This window comes from Artemia franciscana, chromosome 2 (genome assembly GCF_032884065.1).
Source record: "Artemia franciscana chromosome 2, ASM3288406v1, whole genome shotgun sequence".
Classification (NCBI taxonomy): Eukaryota; Metazoa; Arthropoda; class Branchiopoda; order Anostraca; family Artemiidae; genus Artemia; species Artemia franciscana.
The window spans coordinates 40,742,595-40,763,214 of NC_088864.1; the positions used below are offsets into that span (position 1 = coordinate 40,742,595).

The 20,620-nt window shown below is 35.1% G+C and overlaps 1 protein-coding gene across 2 annotated transcripts in view; it reads left to right on the forward strand.

Annotated features, from left to right (window-relative positions):
* Positions 1-20,620, forward strand: part of LOC136041585 (exocyst complex component 6-like) — a 96,410-nt gene that overhangs the window by 18,678 nt on the left and 57,112 nt on the right. For both annotated transcript variants that reach the window (XM_065726285.1, XM_065726294.1), the window contains exons 3-5: positions 9,933-10,117; positions 11,704-11,908; positions 13,743-13,859. In XM_065726285.1, coding sequence (XP_065582357.1) covers positions 9,933-10,117; positions 11,704-11,908; positions 13,743-13,859 — 507 coding nt within the window. The remainder of the gene's footprint in view (positions 1-9,932; positions 10,118-11,703; positions 11,909-13,742; positions 13,860-20,620) is intronic.

Below are 20,620 nucleotides of genomic sequence, written 5' to 3' on the forward strand. Positions count from 1 at the left end.
GTTTTTCACTTTTTTTTCGTAAAGGATTGGGATACAAAACCATACTTTAGCGTAAAGAACGAAGTATTTAAGAGGGATTATTCCCCACGTCCCACCAGTGAAAATTCCCCCAGAGAAATTCGCCTCCCGAAAAATCTATTTTTACTTCCCAATAACAAATACTACGTGTAAGCAATAGGCAAGAGGCTTTTCTTTTTGAATTAAGTGAAAAAAACAAGTTTTTTAACTGAAAGTAAGGAACAAAACTTAAAACGAACAGAAATTATTTCGTATGTGAAAGGTGCTGTTCCCTGGTCAACACTTCGCTCTTTACGCTAAAGTTTGACTCTTCGTCATAACTCCACTTTTTAAAACAATAAAAATTTTACTGTAAAGGGTGAGGTGTCAAGGAGGGGACAATCCCTTTTCATATATGGAAATATTTCTGTTCGTTTTAAGTTTTAATGTTGTTCCTTGTTTTCAGTTTAAAAAAATTTGTTTTTTTGTATTAATTTCAGAACGCTCTTCAAATAATGCAGGTTCGAATTTGGCTCACTGTAAACTAAATTTGCAAATTAATTTTGAAAGATTTATTCCTTATATGAAGGTTTGCCCCTCCTCATTACCTTACTGTTTACGCTAAACCTGTTTGCATTTTTAAAAAGCTTCCTATTCTAATTAGAACGCCCCCGTTTTTCAGTAAACGCTCTTAAAAATCGGGACAAACAGTCAAACTTAAGCGTAAAAAGCAAGGTATTAAGGAGGAGGACACCTCTCATATTTAAAGGGGGCAGCCCTCCCCACACGGGAATCTTTTTTGGTTAAATTTCTTCCAACGTAAAGTAAACCTTCTCCCCCGTCAAATTCCCTCCAGACAGTTTCATCCTCGCTGAGAATCCCCCTCCCTGTGAAATTGCTTGCGGTTGATTCAGTCTTAAAAATTCTCCTTGTCATTGTTTCATTTTAATGATGCTTTAATCTCTAATCGGTTTCTCGATCACTCTGGAAATGCCCCCTCCCGTGGAAGTTATTTTCCAAAACTCAAAACATGCGGAAAATAGCCCCCAGATAATTCTACTGGAATGTCCCTACATGAAAAATTGGCAGAAACCCTAATACTTCCGGGCCAGCACTGATGTCTTCAATAATTTAGTATTTGTTATTGAAATATTTATAATATTCAATGTTACTACTACCACTACTACTAACAACTCATCGCCGCACCAAATCGCCTGAGGCCATTGCCAAATTTGGGCTAAATGTTGGCACATTAGAGGGGGGGGGGGTAAAGTATTGCGAGTTTGCATGCAAAATGTGTTAGGTACAATTATTCTCCATTTTATGAAGTAAGAATTGTTTTCTGACTTCCAACTGTCCAAATACTATACCCCTCCCCTCCTTTATGTACAAATATAGAGCCCAAATTATATGTTTCCCATCTATTCTGTCACTTGTCTTAGTCTTGTCTGGTGCTAAGCTGAAAGAAACTAACGCCAGATAACCGGTTTGCTCTCGAGTTTGACACGATGTAATTTGAGTGAATGGCGCAGAATACAAGTACCAAAATTCTTCCCCCCTCCCTAACAGAAAAAACTCAAATAAAATTCTAAAATTTGGAAAGCCTTATTTTCCATTGGGGGTATTTACCGGGGGGTATTTTCAACGGGGGGAGGGGGTGTTTTCTGGGGGTAATTTTCAGTGGGGGGTATTTTAAGGGAGGGGGGATAAACGTCTAGAACCACGAGAAGAATATCCCCTCCACAATATTTCGCTCTTCACGCTAACGTCATTTAGAATTTTCAAAAAGCTTCTTATTCTAATTTAACGAACCTTGTGTTTCACTTGTTATTCATAAAGGATTGGGATACAAAGTCCTACTTTAACATAAAGAGCGAAGTATTTAAGAGGGGGCATTCCTCACATCTCACTACTGAAAATTCCCCCATAGAAAATTCGCCTCCCCGAAAACGGTCTATTTACTTCCCAATAACAAATGCTATGCGTAAGCAATAGGCAATATGCTTTTCTTTTTTGACTTAAATATAAAAAAGTTTTTTTTAACTGAAAGTAAGGAGCAACACTAAAACTTAACACGAACAGAAATTATTCCGTGTATGAAAGGGGTTGTTTTCTCCTCAAAAGTCTCCTCAAGCTCTTTACACTATAGTTGGACTCTTTGTCACACCTCTACTTTTTAAAACAATTAAAACTTTAGCGTAAACAGCTACGCGTTGAGGAGGGGACAGCCCTTTTTATATACGGAATAATTTCTGTTCGTTTTAAGTTTTAATGTCTCTCCTTGCTTTCAGTAGAACAGACTTATTTTTTATTTGATTTCTGAACATTTTTCAACTAATACAGGCTCAAATTTGGCTCGCCCTCTATGAAAAATTAAAACAAAATTTGTATATTAATTTTGGAAGATTTATTCCGTATACGAAGGGGTACCGTTACTCTTTATTACCGTGCTCTTTACGTTAAAGCTCTTAGCACTTTTAAAAAACCTTCCTCTTCTAATTAAATGGTCGTCGTGTTTCAGTAAACGCTCTTAAAAATTATTCCATCCATCTTCGACCTTGCCAAAATTTTAAACTCTCCAGTTTAGTATTCAACTGGTCCTGGAAAACCTCTCCTGATCTTCTAGGACCACTATTTCAATACGATTCCCCCTGAAAAAAACAAAAAACAAAAAACAAAGCAAAGCAAAGAAACACGTCTTCTGGCAAAAATAGCAAAATTCCAAGTTTTTGCAGATAGGAGCTTGAAACTTCTACCTTAGGGTTCTCTGGTACTTTGAATCTGGTAGTGTGATTTTCATTAAGATTCTTTGAATTTTAGGGGTATTCCCCCCCCCCCTATTTCAAAAATTGGGTAAATTTCTCAGGCCCGTAACTTTTGATGAGTGATGCTAAACTTTATGAATCTTATATATCTGAAATCAGCATAATAATTTAATTCTTTTGATGTATCTATTTATATTAAAGATCTGTTTTTTAGGGTTTTGGTTACTATTGAGCCGAGTCGCTCCTTACTTACAGTTCGTTACCACGAACTGTTTGACTGTTGTCTTGGCTATATATATATATATATATATATATATATATATATATATATATATATATATATATATATACTAGCTGTTGGGGTGGCGCTTCGCGCCACCCCAACACCTAGTTGGTGGGGCGCTTCGCGCCCCCCCAAGCCCCCCCGCGCGCGTAAGTCGTTACGCGCCATATTAGTTACGCGCCATATTAGTTACGCGCCATTGTAGTTGTGTCCCTGTGTCCCACCTGTGAATATAGATAGATTTATATATGTGTTTCAAACTACGTAAAAATTGCGAATATTCAACATTCTTGGCTTTCCCATTGTCTGTCCATATACAAAGCCGTATGTACTAATAATGACGTCATATGCAAACGCTCTTTTTACAAACAAACAAACATGCATACACACAACTCGTTTTTATATAGATAGATAGATAGATAGATACAATACAAATTAACTACGTAAAACTTGTGAATATACAACAGTCTTGGCTGTCCCATTGTCTGTGCGTATAAATAGATTGTCAGGTTTACCGACCCTCAAAGATGCAACATACAATTGTACATTGGTAAAGCAATCTGTATTAAGATCTATACCGCATTTTTCTAGTGATTGCCCTTGAGCTTTGTTGATGGTGGTTGCAAATGCTAATCGAATTGGGAATTGCAATCTTTTAAATTGAAAAAGCAGATCCGTTGGAATCATGGGAATGCGAGGAATAAGAACAGCCTCACCCTCATAAGGCCCTGTCAAGATTGTGGCATCTATTAGGTTTTCCATTGTTTTTTTTTTACGGCAAGTCGTCATTTATAACTGCATCTCGCAAATGAATGTATTGTTCAGAGCGGAGCTTGGTCTGATTCAGGCGGATATATAGCAAACGTTCTGATTCAATTTTAGCATACATATCCACGACAAATTGGTGAAACAATTCACGGCATTTTAAAATATAATTTTCTTCATCCTGCCGAATCATTAGTCTATAGGAATAATAATGCATTGCACTGCATTTCTTATTCATTTCTTTGTTAATGGCTGGATTCATCAATTTAATATTAAAGTGATAGCCGTCGGCTCCATCCCAAAAAAATGATAGGATATTGTAGGGCATCGTAGCATCGATGAGTTTCAGCAATTCTTAACAACTGAGCGTTTCGCTTATGTAGAATAATATCTCGAGGTAAAAACTGATCACCGACCATAACGATTGCCACTTCGTCGATAGTCGGAGCATTGTATCTACGCACATGTTGGCCAGGAGGCGTTTTGTCAGCGGAAATAACAATTTTATGAGTATCAGTAGGCATCAAATCGATGGCTGTTTTGAACAGACGCACTAAATTATTATTTTCGTGGAAAAGATGTTGCAATTGGGAAACGATTGTCCTTTCAACGTTGGGAGAAATTTCGCAACGTGCATTCAATTCAGAATTTCTATCACTGATGAAGTACAATTGTAAAAATTTATGATTCTCGCCTGAGAATGGTAGAAGGGACCCTGCTTTATGATAAATTTGCCCTTTTACTTTGAAAGTAGACATAAATTGATCTGGATTTTCGATTTGGGCTCCAAACGACGTCATTTGGAAACATGAGTTGTATTGTCTGATTTTTGACTAAAAACGCTTAGATTCTGACGTAGTTCCAGTAAGGAAAGTCTTCAATGGCTCTGGTGGTGCAGCCAATAGAGGAAGTTTAACTTTTCCTGAGGTGCAACACATTCCCATTGTTTCACCATTGAATTTCAAGGCCTTGCAATAGGGACAAATTTTAGACATTGTCCCGATTTGAACACATCTACTCAAGCTATAATCATCGACTGGGTTGTACCTGAATGCCAGGCGATAACTTTCAGATTGCTCTGATTCCTCGGCACGCTTTCTTTTCTTACTTTCTCTATCAGCAGCAAGCCTGATTTCTTGCTGTTCTTGTAATTCCTCGGCACGCTTTCTTTTCTTACTTTCTCTATCAGCAGCAAGCCTGATTTCTTGCTGTTCTTGTGATTCCTCGGCACGCTTTCTTTTCTTACTTCCTCTATCAGCAGCAAGCCTGATTTCTTGCTGTTCTTGTAATTCCTCGGCACGCCTTCTTTTTTCACATTCTCTTTTAGCAGCAAGTCTGCTTCTGCGTTGCTCTGGTAGTTCCTCGGCATGCTTTTTGTTCTTTCTTTCTCTATCAGCCTCAAGCCTGTTTCCCTGCTGGTCTTTTGATTCCTCGGCACGCCTTCTTTTTTCACTTTCTCTTTTAGCAGCAAGTCTGCTTCTGCGTTGCTCTGGTAGTTCCTCGGCATGCTTTCTGTTCTTTCTTTCTCTATCAGCCTCAAGCCTGTTTCCCTGCTGGTCTTTTGATTCCTCGGCACGCCTTCTTTTTTCACTTTCTCTTTTAGCAGCAAGTCTGCTTTCGCGTTGCTCTGGTAGTTCCTCGGCACGCTTTCTTTTCTGACTTTCTCTATCAGCAGCAAGTTTTTTGGCATAGACTCTTTGAGCATCTTCATCAGTCATTGTAAACTTAAACATTAATAGATTTCTACGCGAACATATGTCTTATATAACTTGAATGACGTCACCTTCAAAGCAAAAATGACGGCAACTAATTTCATGACGTCAGCCGAAACATGACATCACCTGATCCACAGATCCACAGACAGACAGACAACTTATTTATATATATAGATATATATATATATATATATATATATATATATATATATATATATATATATATATATATATATATATATATATATATATATATATATATATATATATATATATATATATATATATATATATATATATATATATTTTCTTTCAATTTACATAATATTCTTGTGAATCCGGTTTCTCTACATAAGCGTGATCAGATCCTTAAACGAATCTCTAAATAGTACGGTAAATAATTAATGTATACATAATAGTATAGACATAATAATATTATATGTAATGATAATGCAATAATATTATTATAATAGATAATAATGTAATATAAATATTATTAGAGTATGAAAATAGAAACAATATTAATAAATTAGCGTATAAATAAATTATTAATAACAATTGATGATTTAAAGTAAGAAGGCAACATTTTGTTAAACTAATAAAAATCTAACCTGCATTAGGCTGGATACTTATTACCTGAATGGGGTTGAAATGGCTTAAACAAATTTGATTTGTCTTTTTTTTTGCATGGGAGGGAGAGGGGTGGCCAATTGTTTTTGGTTTTCTTTAAAAAAAATATTGTTTGTAGTTTTGTTATTTCTTCTTGCACTGTTCTTGTTGTTCCATTCTTCCGGTATCGTATTGCTTTCGTTTTTATTTTTTTGTTGTACTAATATAAATGAAAAAATAAATCTTAAAACGAATTCAGCTAAAATTGAATATGCAAATCAAGCTTAAGACCAACAAAAATATTTTACTATTGTAGCACAAATGAAACCCAAAATGAATAGAAACGAAATAAACAATCATAGCAAACAAACGTACAACATGTACTAACATAAATGTAGAAATATACCTTAAAAGGAATAAAGCTTTAATTAAACCTGCGAATCAAGATTTAAACGAACAAAAATTAATTCAAAAAGAGTATGGGTACTGCCTCCTTCCCTAACTGCAAAAGGCTAAAACCTACTGCGTCATTGGTGCTTTACTAAAAATGGCGGTTTATTACAAACACTTTCCTATGTACTTATTACAACATATGAAAATAAAAAATTAAGTTACTGTAGAATCAAAGTTTGAACTGATTGGCTTTTTAGCAGTTGACATCATTGTATATCAAATATCCGGTTTAACCTTTTTTTTCCCAAGACCGTTCTCGAAAAATTTTATTTACTCAATTGGAATTAATTCTTTAGCCTGCTTATATGCTAAATGCGTATTAAATGCGTTCGATACCTTGTGGTAACTAAATGTTTGTCTAAACTAAATTTTATTTATTCAACTGGAATTAAACCTTTAGCCAGCTTATATGCTAAATGCGTATTAAATGCGTTCGATACCTTGTGGCAACTAAATGTCTGTCCCTGTACTATAAAGATAACACATTCAGATGCCTATTGGTACAGAAAATTTAGACTACTACGCCACTGCGCGTGTGGACGGTTCTAGCAGACAACAAGCTGAACGTAATCGATGAAATCAGGTTCCAATCCGGGTTTTTAGCCTGTTGATAAAATATGTTCTGACTATAACTGACTGCTGAAAATGATTTTTGTTTTCGGCTGTGTGGTTTTATTTCATATAGCATAAAAAAAGGACCATCATAGCCAAGATTTCGCGAAAGAACAAATGAATGGTGATGGACAGTTTAATATATATCAACATTCATTCCTGGAAGTCTCAATAATTTGGACTTTAAAATTATTTTTGGACATTAAATTTACAGAAGAAAAAACGTTAAAATGTATTTTGTGTTCAGTAAAGTGCCAATAGTGCTCTGGTCCATAGAAGCCACAGGGGCCGTAAGCCCTACTCATCTTTGTGGTAGTTTCTGATCGTTTTGAATTTGACTTGGTTAATTATTTTAATTTCTATTGGTTTTGGGGTTTTATTTATTTATTGAGTTATTTATAGTAGTTTCGCACCTGAAAAATTCTTTGACTTTATTTATGCTCATCTTCGGTTTAATGTAGTCCTTTACTTTTCTTTGAATAAATCCTCTTGTGGAAAAGGTTAAAAACAATAATAAATTATGTTCATTTCTTATTGGTCTTAAAAAAAGAATTCTAAGAAACCAGATTTTAGCTGAGCCTACGAGGCCTATTTATATGTTTTACACTATTCTGCAACAATTTTCAATAATAGTTGAACAGTAATGCTTTGGCTGGACGGGTATGGAGGAAAATGTTCAATTATATTGATTGAAAACTCTGCATAATCTTTGTGGTTCTATAGAGATGACAGAGTTCCAACCTTCATACTTTTCCTGAGATACTGCACTTACAATCTTTTGACAACCTTGGATGTTCATTGTATTTAGCCATTCCTGAGATATCACAGATGTGCCTTTTTGATAAAATTAGGTGCATAGTGTCTTTTGATTCAGTTTAAAACCCATAAACATAGCCTGAAATTTCAACATAAAGTCATTCGTAGGATATTGCAGGGACTCCCTTTTGAAAATCTGGATGCACACATAGTTTGTTTTGAGTTAATTCTGAACCCCTCAACTTTCCCTGAAAGTTCAACTTAAAACCCTGTTCCATTTCTAAGATATTGGATCTGTGCCTAATACTGCAGGCCGTTCCTAAGAAGTTTCTGATACAACATTTTACAACCTGCATGGGCATTCTATTTCTTTTTTAGTTTGGTTTAATTTCGCCCTCAGAATTCCCTGAAATTTTCACCTTGATACAACTTTTAGTAGTAGCCGTAGTTGTGGTAGAAGTAGTAGTAGTAGTAGTAACAGTGGCAGCACTAGTAGAATGCACATATTTCCCTTTGGTCAGTTGAACATCCCGCTCATCATGCTTTGAAAGTTTCAACTAAATACCCTGAGCCGTTCCCAAGGTATAATTTGTATGTGTTTTTGACAACCTGTATGCACATTGTTTTTTGATTTAGTTCAACATCCCCTCATCATTCCCTGCAATTTTCACCTTAATTCCGCCCTAGTAGTAGTTGCCTTACGGTTACTTTAAATCCCCCTCAACATACCCTCTAATTTCAACTTAATACCCTAAACCGTTTGGCTAATTTAACAATCTCCCTTGACGTGCTCTGAAAGTGTCAATTTAATACCCTAGGCTGCTCTGGAGATTATACTGACAATTTCTTTTGAAAACCTGGAAACTTTAGGGAAAACTTGAGTTAATTTAGAGAAGACTATAGTAGCACGCCACTCTAGATTTGTCTGGATTAACCTAAGTTTTCTCAGCCATTTTGTCAAACGTAAACGCAGATTTCTATGTTTTGTTCGCGTAAATTGGTCTTCTTCATTTTTTTTTAAGTAAACACGTTTTTCCTCAATTTTGTCATGAAGTTTTAAATTGTAACCATTTTAAATATATGTTGAGTGAAAACCTTTGCTGTACAAGATGGCTATCTCAAAATTTTTATCGGATGTCTTTGGGGGAAAAGTGCGTTGAAGGGGGCTGGTTGCCCTCCAATCGCTTTTGAGTGTAAAAAAGATTACTAGAACTTTCAGTTTTCAACCGAATGAGTTCCTTCTGAAGCTTCTAGGACACCTCCTTTCCATACGAAGTGCCTTGTAAAAAAAAAAAAAAAAAAAAAAAAAAAAAAAAAAATACATTTTGCCCTGTTCGCTCATTACGTAGGCAGTGCAATATGAAAAAAAGATGAACTTGCGGTATCTTGTCTTATTTTACTAATTTTTTCAGTACTTATTATAATGTTTAAGCTTCAGTGGATTTCTCTTACTGCTTTTGCTGATGATAACTCCCTTGATACCTCAAAAAGAATGGAAGCTGAGGTTCGGTCAAATATATTGGGTATGTATGAGAGGGTACTACGATGGTTTGAAGCTAAATGTTTTTTTCTAAATGTTTTCGAGTCAAGTTTCTTTATCTTTTCGAAATTTTCTTAAGCCTGCCCTAAGGTGTCAGAAATTCATCTATCGAAAAGCTCTTACAAATTTTATTATAGTTTTCTAGATCTGTAAAAATATACACATATCCAAGAATTCGTTACCTTCTTGTAGACTAGCATTTACGCTGAAAAGAAGGAGCACAAGTGGACGCTCCCTGTTGTAAACATCTTTAAAAAATATTATGGATAGGCAAACTAATTGAATGTCTTTATAGACTGAAATATCTAAGAATTGTACCGATAGCCTCCTTTTAACCTCTCATTTGATCATTTTTCGTGTATACTTAGGTTTTATTCATTTATTTATTTATTTTTTGCTCTCTAGGTCCTAGTAACGACTATTTTTTATTCTTCTAGGATGAGGTAATGATAGTTCAAAACGAGTCACTTAGCACGTTGATATCACTCAAAGCCAAAACGGAAGAGTTTGAAGAACTGAACAGGTATCGCCAGAACTTGAAGGCGCTGGTGGAGCTTCTTGAAAAATGCCTACCAGCTTTTGATGTACACCAGAATCTGCAAAAGGATATTTCTAAAAAAGAGTGAGGATGATATTTCTTGCTATAGGGGTATTAAATATACATAAAGGGCCCCTAAATTCCTCCTACCCTGCCTATGTGCCTGAAGGGAGTATCTACTTGTGCTCATTCTTTTCAATGTGACTGCTAGTCTACAAAGAAAGTAACGGATTCTTGGATATGATGGCTGGGAACTGGGTCTCGCAGTGGCTAATAAAGTCCCCCCCTGTCCTCCCCCCGAGGCTGAATTTTAGACTTAACTATGACAGCTACCACTGTTTGGAAAATTAAAACATTATCTTCAACATATTTTTGTTCAATGTCTTGGTTTGTTCTGTTAAGTTGTTAATGTTTTTATTGGATCACAGTCATCCGTGTCTTTCAGTGTCTCACAATCTGTGCAATAAAATGGCGTATATTCTTCCCAAAAAGTATGCATAGCTTTCTGCTTGCTTGGCTTTGAAAATATTTCTTTTTTTGGCCGAAACGTACAAAAGTGTGGGTTTTCAATAATTCGTAATTATTTCTTTGAGAAATAAAAAGAGAATAAAAACATACTTCAAAGTGTATTGTTTATAATTTATGGTGCATATTTTTTAAGGGCATCTTTTAAAATTTGTGCTAAACCTGGATCAATTATCGCCAATGAGAACGTTTATATTTGATTTTTATTGTTTTATCTTCTATAGTTCAGGACTAGTATAGACAACAGGCTTGCACGGTAGGATTTCGCTAGATGCGTGGGTGGCAGCTTTGAATAAATTTACAACGAGGTGAGCCATTTGAAAAACTTAAAAAATCATAAATAAAATTGCAAATATCTTTAAATATTAAGGGGGTGCTTGAGACTACCTCCTTGATATACCCAACATTTTTTTCAATGCTTTCGATTGTTAGTTCTGTCTTTCTTGTTTTTTCTTATCTCAAATGGTTAGTTTCTATTAAAATGAGGGAAAACGCATATACTAAAAAATATTGTAGAAGGTTTTGATTTTAAGAACTTCATTGTTATAAAATGATGAAAAACCATTAGAGAAGTACCTTATATTGCTGCTCCTATTATTAACTGTATATTCCGATTTTTCTGTACTTTTCATTTTTGCATATTGTAAGTGTCTTGGTACTATCTACCTTATTCCTGAGTGAAATAGCCAGATGTCGCACACAATGACATGGAAGTACTATAATTATTGTTCGTAACTAAAAATGTATAAAACACTCTGTGACATACACACACGAAATATTAAAAGCTACCTCACAGCGATGATTTTCTTTTGCTTTGTGAAACAGAGGTATCTCATATACGAGTTAACTAATGATATTCTTTTTTTCCTACGTGTAAGGTTTACCGAAAATCTTTGTTATTAAGTTAAAATGTTTTATTAATAAAAATATACTTAAGTAGAAAATTGAAAAGGGAGAGGGGGGTGGGGGGGTAGCTCTCTGAAGGATTATTAAGCAGTTGTGGTGAAAGAAAACAATAAAATACTCATTTGTCAATTTTCTCTTTTTTAATAGACACTCATTTTTAAAGTCAAAGATAGTTGTTTAGTGTCATAGAACGTAAATCCATTTTTAAGCAATTCGGTGAAATATTGTTGTTGTTTCAGCTACTATATAGCGTTGAGAAAGATTGATGAACTGAATGAAAAGATTCTACCATCATTGATAAATTTTTTCTTCATACAAAAATTGAAAGACAGTTTGCCAGATGCTTCAGAAAAGATTAAAGAAGGGAGTTTGGAGGATCTTCGACTGTTTTTGGAAGAGGCAAGAGTGGTGTCCAAAGACATTGGGAAAGCTGCCATTCAAATGGTAAGATTATTTCTACTGGTTAAAATTAAGTAACCTCCCAAGCATAATTAAATCCTGTTTCCTTGTCTCTAGACTTTCTTTTTAATATTTATACTTTAAAAATTTATGTTTGGTGTATCGCAAAGCTATCCTACACGTCAAGGTGTTGTTCTCATGATTAATACATGAGTTAGTTTTATAAATTATAATTAATTTTCTGTGTAAAATTGTATTAAAATTGTTTTTCAGTAAAACGCAAACGACGCTCAGGCCTTTTGAAGACTTAGAGGCCATTATCCATACTCCTGCTTGTGATAAATCATATTCCTTTAAGTTTGACCTGATTAATCTTTGTAATTTTTGTTCGTTTTGGGTTTTATCTATTCATTGATAGTGATTTCTGTTTGTTTTTTAAGTTTAGGTTATTTGTATGACTTTATTTCTGCCCGTCCTTGGTTTAATGCAGCCGTTTATTTTTCTTTTGAAAAATTTCTTTTTTTGAAAGATGTATTTTTATTCTTTTCATTAATCCTGTACACAATAAAATAGCTTCTATAATTCAGAATGGAAAACCTTTTATTAGATTCAGCTTAATGAAAGTACAAAACATTTGGAATAATAATTGAAACGTATGTTTGAATATTACGCATGAAATAAATATCTCCAAAAACACAAATAATTAAATAGAGTAAAATGTTCGACTTTGATAGGGATTCAATGACCGTTAAAGCTGAATATCAAATATTATTAATTTGAAAAATAAGTAATAAAAATGATGAAACCAAGAGTAAAACATGTTTGTTATTAAAATTCCACTTTATACCACAATATTTGTTCCACTGGATTGTCGAAGGCATAAATGATAAATATTTGAGAATGAACTGGTTTTATTAGTGAAAAAAACATTTTAGTTCTTTTTTTTACTAAAACATAGTACTTAGACTTAGATTTTCATAAAATTCTGTCACTTCTTGAAGCTGCACAATAAATATTTCTTAAGGAATTGGCACTTCTTTTACTACCTTGAGGAAACGACAGTTCCCTGAAGGGTTTACGCTGTGAGTATAATTTGGTGACATGTTGAGTTTCGGGAACAGGATGTTGATGCGAATAAAAATAAATGTAGGCTACAACAAGCAAAACATTCTCGCTTGTTTTGCATGTAGCGATTATGATCCATGCTAATAATGAAGTTGGACTGTACCACCACGAAAAGCTTGCTTACAGGGACATAAAGTCATTGGTATATTGGGAATGCTATGAAAAGAAATTCCTGTTTTAAGGTTAGTTACTGAATTAAAAAGCTGCTGAATTAAAAAGCTGCTTAGTTATTGAATTGGCTATTCCAAGTAAATCTGAATTGCACATCCTTACTGTTAATGATGGTTTGTTATGTACTCTTCATGAGTAGTCTCCTGTTTTCAGAGGCAAACCAAAAAGAAAAAAAAGAAATTCTGACAAAAATGGATGTTAATGTCATTCTCCAAACATGCTTGCCTTTGATCTAAAGTTGAGTTCTTAACTTTGATCATGCAACATCTTTATAGTAGACACATACCGTTACAGAAGTGAAATAAATGTTGAGAGCAATAAATAGATTAGGGTGTATAAAGTAATCCCCCCTGCCACCCCCTCCTTTCAAATCACGAGCATTTGAAGATCAGGCACATCCAAAGCAAAGGCACTCTGGCATCTCAAAAAGTCTTTCTGTTTCGTAAACATCGATTTCCATGCCTACTGGGAAAGTCCGAAACAGGTTTTAGCTCTTTGATAGAAATATAGACAGGGATTTTTATCAGCAGCCATATTTTAAAGTAAAAAAATAATGTTTCTCATGTTTTTTTTTGTGCTTAAGGTACAATATCTTGGGGAAGATAACCCATTTGGAGAAGAAGATGACGAAGAAGTGTCTCCCGAAGCTTATGTAAGCTTTATTCCAGTCTACAAAACTATGCATGTATTCAAAAAATTGGTAAGTACTCATTGGCCGTTAACGATTTATGTAGTGTTGGGTTCAGCAGGCTGTCAAACTTTGGTAGGCTTTTATTGCTTTACTTCCCTCTAGTTCTTGAAACTTCCCATGTAGAAGCGGCTATTTGACCTTAATTAATAGAGCATGTGCGTGTCACACTGGCTGCTCAAAACATGGATTATATTAAAAGTATCAATACGCATTTAAAAAATTGAATCATAAAAGGTTAGTATAATTTGTAAATGACTGTGAAAATGATAATAGTAAAAAAAGATACTTTGATATAGTTACTGTCTGTGTTTCTAGTTTGATCCAGAAAGTAAACTATGAAGTTTGCAATGATTTCTCCGAAAATTAGTCAGGGCTCAGAAAATATTAAAAAAGTTGGTATTTTTCAATGCTGCTTGTGCTAATCATCTAGTTTTTTTGTTTTTCCAGATAAGAAATAACCCATTTGATGTTGTGAGCTATAGAAGGGCAGACCATGCACATCCCTAAAAAATTGCATAAGCTAAAGTTTTAACTAATTTTGGCTAAGTTTTAGTCTCACATACGACCCAAAAAGTCGTGCCAAACTGTTTTTATTCAATCAGTATGTTTCTTTTACTAATATCGCCCAGAATTAAACTTCAAAATCTTAACTTTAACACTTGAACGTTTTTATATCATTTTTGATTTTTGTCGATCTGCTAAAACTGGTGTCACCGTTGGAAGAACTGAAGACAACGGTTGTTTGCCATCCAATCAAATTATGCTATCATCATAGTTGATCAAATGTACTGTATTTGTCACAAAACGAATTATATGCCAAAATGAAAGTAAGGCTCACGTACTTCATCACCGAAATAGGCTCAGTTTTGTAGAAAATCTTGTTCGTCAGAATAGACTCGTACCGTTCTTATCATATCTCATAAAAAATATTAAAAATGGGTCATTAATGCCATGGCTAGCAACCTTGAGTAGAGTGAGTTAGTTGATTTTAATTGTTCCTTATACCTGGATTTTTACACCCTGACTTTCTGTGTTAACAGTATTTAAAATCCGACTTTTCTTCGGCCCACCTCAGTGTAAAGGTTTGACAGAATATGTCAACTCCCGCTTAAATTCCCAAGACTTCAATCAAGGTTATACTAATTTCTGCATTATTGAATGGGTTTGTAGCATTGAAAAACTTATGTATTATATATATATGTATATATACATATATATATATATATATATATATATATATATATATTACATATAAACATATATATATATATATCTATTACATATAAACATATATATATATATATATATATATATATTGCTGAAAATAGTTTTATTTTGCAGAAACTGTCCTAAGTTATTGATTGAAAATAGGGGTTCAAAAGTTCTGCTATATCTCAGTAATGAATGTCTACTATTGAGTTGGCTTGGGTACTCACAAGGTTGCCCAATCCATTCTGGAGCTGGTCCAGAACAGCCAAAGCAGTGCTTTTAGTCCCTTGCTTTTATTGGTGTGGAGTCTTGGTGCTTAGTGAATAATGCAGGGGAATCTGACTGTCTTTGCTGTTGCTAAAAGTGTATTTGTTTTATTCAGTGTTAACAGGGTGAACAGAAATCGAGCAATAGATGTTTTTTTTTGTATAATTTATAACATACTTCGTTGTTTCAACTTGGATTTCATCCACGTTAATAGACAAACTGCATACATCTATTGAACCTTTTCTTGAAGGAACCAGCAAATAGGTATGTAGGAATATCCCTTCAAGTGAGAGTATTATTGATGGATATACAGCGCTGAAAAAAGGAGCTTTCTCCGTTCTCTTACCTAGTTTTTACTTCCTTTAGATAACTCGAACAAGGTGTGTGCATAAGTCTTCGTCTTGTCCTAATACAAACAGTTGAACAACAAGGAAAGCTCTTTGGAAAGAAGTGAATGTACATGTAGAAGAAAATGATGCCGTGCCAAACCTTGCCTTTAGTTCTATCCTGAGTTCTCTAGAGGGAAGCCAAGCGAGGTTCAGGAACCCTAAAATAAAGATTGTCAACTATAAATTCTCAGTTGCCAGTTTTTCAAAGAAATTTAAAAGTAATAGTTTGATTAGCACACACCTTAACTAATTATTTTTTATGCACATTTTATTAGACAGGATGTCCTACCTAAATGTCTGCCTTAAGTGCTATATGAAGACCCAACCCTAAAATGTTCCTTGGCTTTTAAAGACGTTTACAGGCATGTAAGGGGGCCGGGTGCATCGACACCCGGTTGGACTAACTTCTACAAATGTGCTCTTAAACTTCTAATATGGTGGTGTAATTTTTCCATAGCTTGCCGTGCCCAAACGTTTACAGACATACAGGCTTAACTGACAAAAAAACTTGACCAAATCGCAGACTTGTATTTTTTTTTTTTTTTTTAACAAGAATTAGTCCCCATAATATTATTATTACTACCAAGTTCTACTCTTATTGTGTAGCTCTACGAAAACCCGAATGATTAAATTGCTATGTAGTTTTGTTCAGCATTAAGAAAAACTAACTTGGTTTCCTTTCTAGTTCTTAACACCGATACTTTGAGCGGGCAGAGTATCACGGTACTGGGTTTAAGATAACAAAAACTTCAAAATGCATTATCCAAGCTTTTCACTGGTGTTGCAGAAGCGACATCCTTAGTACTTCAAATGCTTTTTCAAAGGAGATGATCCGACGGCCCAAAATAAGTCACAACTTTTGCTTCTGTACCGACTCAAACTCAGACAGAGATGCTCTGTTTTTATGGCACTTGGTATTAACCAAGTGACATATAGCAATCGCAAATTCTGTCGGTCTGTCGGTCCCGGTTTTGCTACTTTAGGCACTTCCAGGTAAGCTAGGACGATGAAATTTGGCAGGCGTATCAGGGACTGGACCAGATTAAATTAGAAATAGTCGTTTTCCCGATTTGACCATCTGGAGGAGTGGGGGGCCCGTTAATTCGGAAAAAATAGAAAAAAATGAAGTATTTTTAACTTACGAACGGTTGATCGGATCTTAATAATATTTGATGTTTGAAAGGATATCGTGTCTCAGAGCTGTTATTTTAAATCCCGACCGGATCTGGTGACATTGGGGGGGGGGGAGTTGGGAAGGAGAAACCTAAAATCTTGGAAAACACTTTGAGTGGAGGGATTGGGATGAAACTTGATGGGAAAAATTAACACAAGTCCTAGATACATGATTGACATAACCGGAACAGATCCGCTCTCTTTGGGGTAGTTGGGGGGGGGGGTTAATTCTGAATGATTAAAAATGAGGTATTTTTAACTTACGAACGGGTGATCGGATCTCAATGAAATTTGATATTTAGAAGTATATTGTGTCTCAAAGCTCTTATTTCAAATCCCGACCGGATCTGATGACATTGGGGGGAGTTTGGGTGAATCTAAAATCATGGAAAACGCTTAGATTGGAGGGATCGGGATGAAACTTGGTGAGAAAAATAAGCAGAAGTCTTAGATACGTGATTTACATAATTGGAACGGATCCGCTCTATGGGGGGGGGGATTAGTTCTGAAAAATTAGAAAAAATGACGTATTTTTAACTTACGAAGGAGTGATTGGATCTTCATGAAACTTCATGTTTAGAAGGACCTCGTAACTCAGATCTCTTATTTAAAATCTCAACCGGATCCAGCGTCATTGGGGGGAGGATCTTAGAAAATACTTAAAGCGGAGAGATCAGGATGACACTGGATGGGAAGAATAAAAACCTGTCTAAGATACGTGACTGACATAACTGGACCGGATCTGCTCTCTTTGATGGAGTTGGGGGGGGGGTAATTTGGAAAAATAAGGTATTTGTAACTTACGAAAGGGTGACCAGATCTTAATGAAATTTGATATATAGAAGGATCTTGTGCTAAAATTCCGACCAGATCCTGTGACATTGGGAGGAGTTGGAGGGGAAACCGGAATTCTTGGAAAACGTGAAAATTGGGGTATTTTATCTTATGAATATTTGATCGGATCTTAATGAAATTTGATATTTAGAAGGAATTCATGTCTCAGAGCTCTCATTTAAAATCCCGACCAGATCTTTTGACATTGGGGAGAGTTGGAGGGGGAAATCTTGGAAAACACTTGGAGTGGAGGAATCGGGATGGAGCTTGGTGGATAGAATAAGCAAATGTCCTTGATACGTGATTGACGTAACCGTACTGGATTCGCTCTCTTTTGGGGAGTTGGCGGGAGAGGTTCAGTGAATTGGCGAGTTTGGTGCTTCTGGACGTGCTAGGACGATGAAAATCGGTAGGTGTGTCATGGAGCTTTACAAATTAACTTGATAAAGTTGTTTTCCCAGATTTGACCATCTGGGAGGGCTAAAGGGAGAGAAAAAAATAGAAAAAATGAGGTATTTATAACTTACGGGTGGGTGATCGGATCTTAATGAATTTTGATATTTAGAAGGACATCGTGACTCAGAGCTCTTATTTTAAATCCTGACCGGCATTAAGCCTATGATTTTCCTTTTAAATCAATCTATTGATTCTTAGAATTTTGTTAGAGCTCATATCATATGAGCTCTTGGCTCTTAGCTCTTCTTGCCTCGTCACAAGTGCCATATGAGCTCTTAGCTCTTGTTAATTCTGAAGATGGCAAACAAAATTTACGCACTCCGGGATTGGTTAAACATTCGCTAAACATTCGTTAAACATACAGACCTGGTGAGTTCTGTATCTGTGCCGAACCTCTGCATTCCATTTAAAGTTTGCGGGTTAGCGTTTGTAGTTTTAAGCATGACCTTAATACCAGCACGTGCAGAGAAATTGAAATAGTTAGAAAAAATACCCAAGAATCTGAATACTGCTTGGTAATAGTGAGGAAAAACCCAACTTCATTACATCACTATATAGTGGGTTAAAATTTACAATCTTCGATTTATTTTGACTATTCTCAACATTCAACATCTTGCAGTCCTTCGTGAAAACATTAAAAAAGCCCAACGGAACTGCGGCATTACACCTTAGTTTTGTGCCATATATTTGAGGATTAACGACGAATCCTCTCTGAACTTACAGCGGTTGACATTATCAGCTATCAAAAAGATGGTTACGGACCGAAGCATGATAACGACGAGTTTAGGACGTTCTGGGGCTCCAGAGATGGAGGGAAGATAGTCCGGAATCACCATCATCTTCATAGAATACAAAGTAAGAGCTCGTACCTGTTATTTAAGAATTAACGACGCTTCTTGACTACTAAGGTTCCTGCGTCGGCCCTGCAGTGCATTCCTGCAGCGTGATTCGATCTCTGGGTACCGTATTACCAAGCTAAGGTCAAATCCACTGCGCCACCACAGGACGCTCGTACCTGTTCACATTTTTCCATACGTAATTTGAAAATTTTGCCATCAAGTAAGAATTCTATTAACACAAGTATGGGAACTTAGCCCTATCTTGGATCTAAGCCCGGACAGTTTCTTTGAAATTTCAAGAGGAAATCTCCGATGGATTATATACATAGATTTAATGACAAAAATGAAGCACACTCTCTTCAATTTCTCATGGAAAAGAGTGGGGGTTTGTTTCTGTTAAAAATTATAAACGCCTAAAGCTTACATTAAATTGTGCTGTTTAGTGGATTTTTTAACTCAAATTATCTTCTTTATTTTTTTTATTTTTAATGCTACAAATTTAGTTAGATTAAATAAAAAAAAAAAAAAATTAGCTGAAAGTAAGGAGCAACATTAAAACTTAAAACGAACAGAAATTAATCCGTATATGAAATGAGTTGTCCCCTCCGCAATCCCTCGCTCTTTCCGCTAAAGCTTTTAATTGTTTTATAAAGTAGAATTGTGGCAAAGAGTCAAACTTTAGCTTAAAGAGCGAGGGATTGCGGAGGGGACAACTCATTTCATATACGGATTAATTTCTGTTCGTTTTAAGTTTTAATGTCGCTCCTTACTTTCAGCTAAAAAAATTTTTTTTTTATTTAATTTCTGAACGTTTTCGAATTAATGCATATTTGGTTTTGGCTCTCCGCACATAAATTATTAAAATGAAATTTGTATATTAATTCTTTTTTTGGCTAAATGGCTTTCTCTTAGTTTTGATCAGACGATATTGAGAAATAAGGGGTGGAGAAGGAGGCCTAGTTGCCCTCTAATTTTTCGGTTACTTAAAAAGGCAACTAGAACTTTTAATTTTTAACGAACGTTTTTATTAGTAAAAAATATACGTAACTTAAGAATCAACTTACGTAACAAACTTTCATAACCTTATATTTTTATTATGTATACGAGGGGGTTTGTACCCTCGTTAATACCTCGCTCTTTACACTAAATCCTAAGTTTTCTCCCAATTCTTTAAGAATAACCCCTGAATCAGAAATGCCGTAGAATACATAGTTGAAATTACTAAAAATACTTTAGCATAAAGAGCAAGGTATTTATCTCCTCCTAAATACCTCGCTCTTTATGCTAAAGTATTTTTAGAACCCCTCATATGCGTAATAATCTCTGTTCGTTTTAAGTTTCAATGCTACTTCTTCCTTTCATTTGAAAAAACGTTTTCATGTTTATTTTTCATTGTTTTCTTATAGTAATGCTAGAGAATCCTGCGCCCTTATCATTGAATTTTTCTTCCCCTATGACAGATTCCTCCAAGGAAAGATCCTCCAACATAGCCTCCTCTCCTCAGCCCCACCCCCAAACAAAATAAAATCCCCCTGAAAACGTCTGCACACTTCCCAATAACCATTACTATATGTAAACACTGGTCAAAGTTTGTAACTTGCAG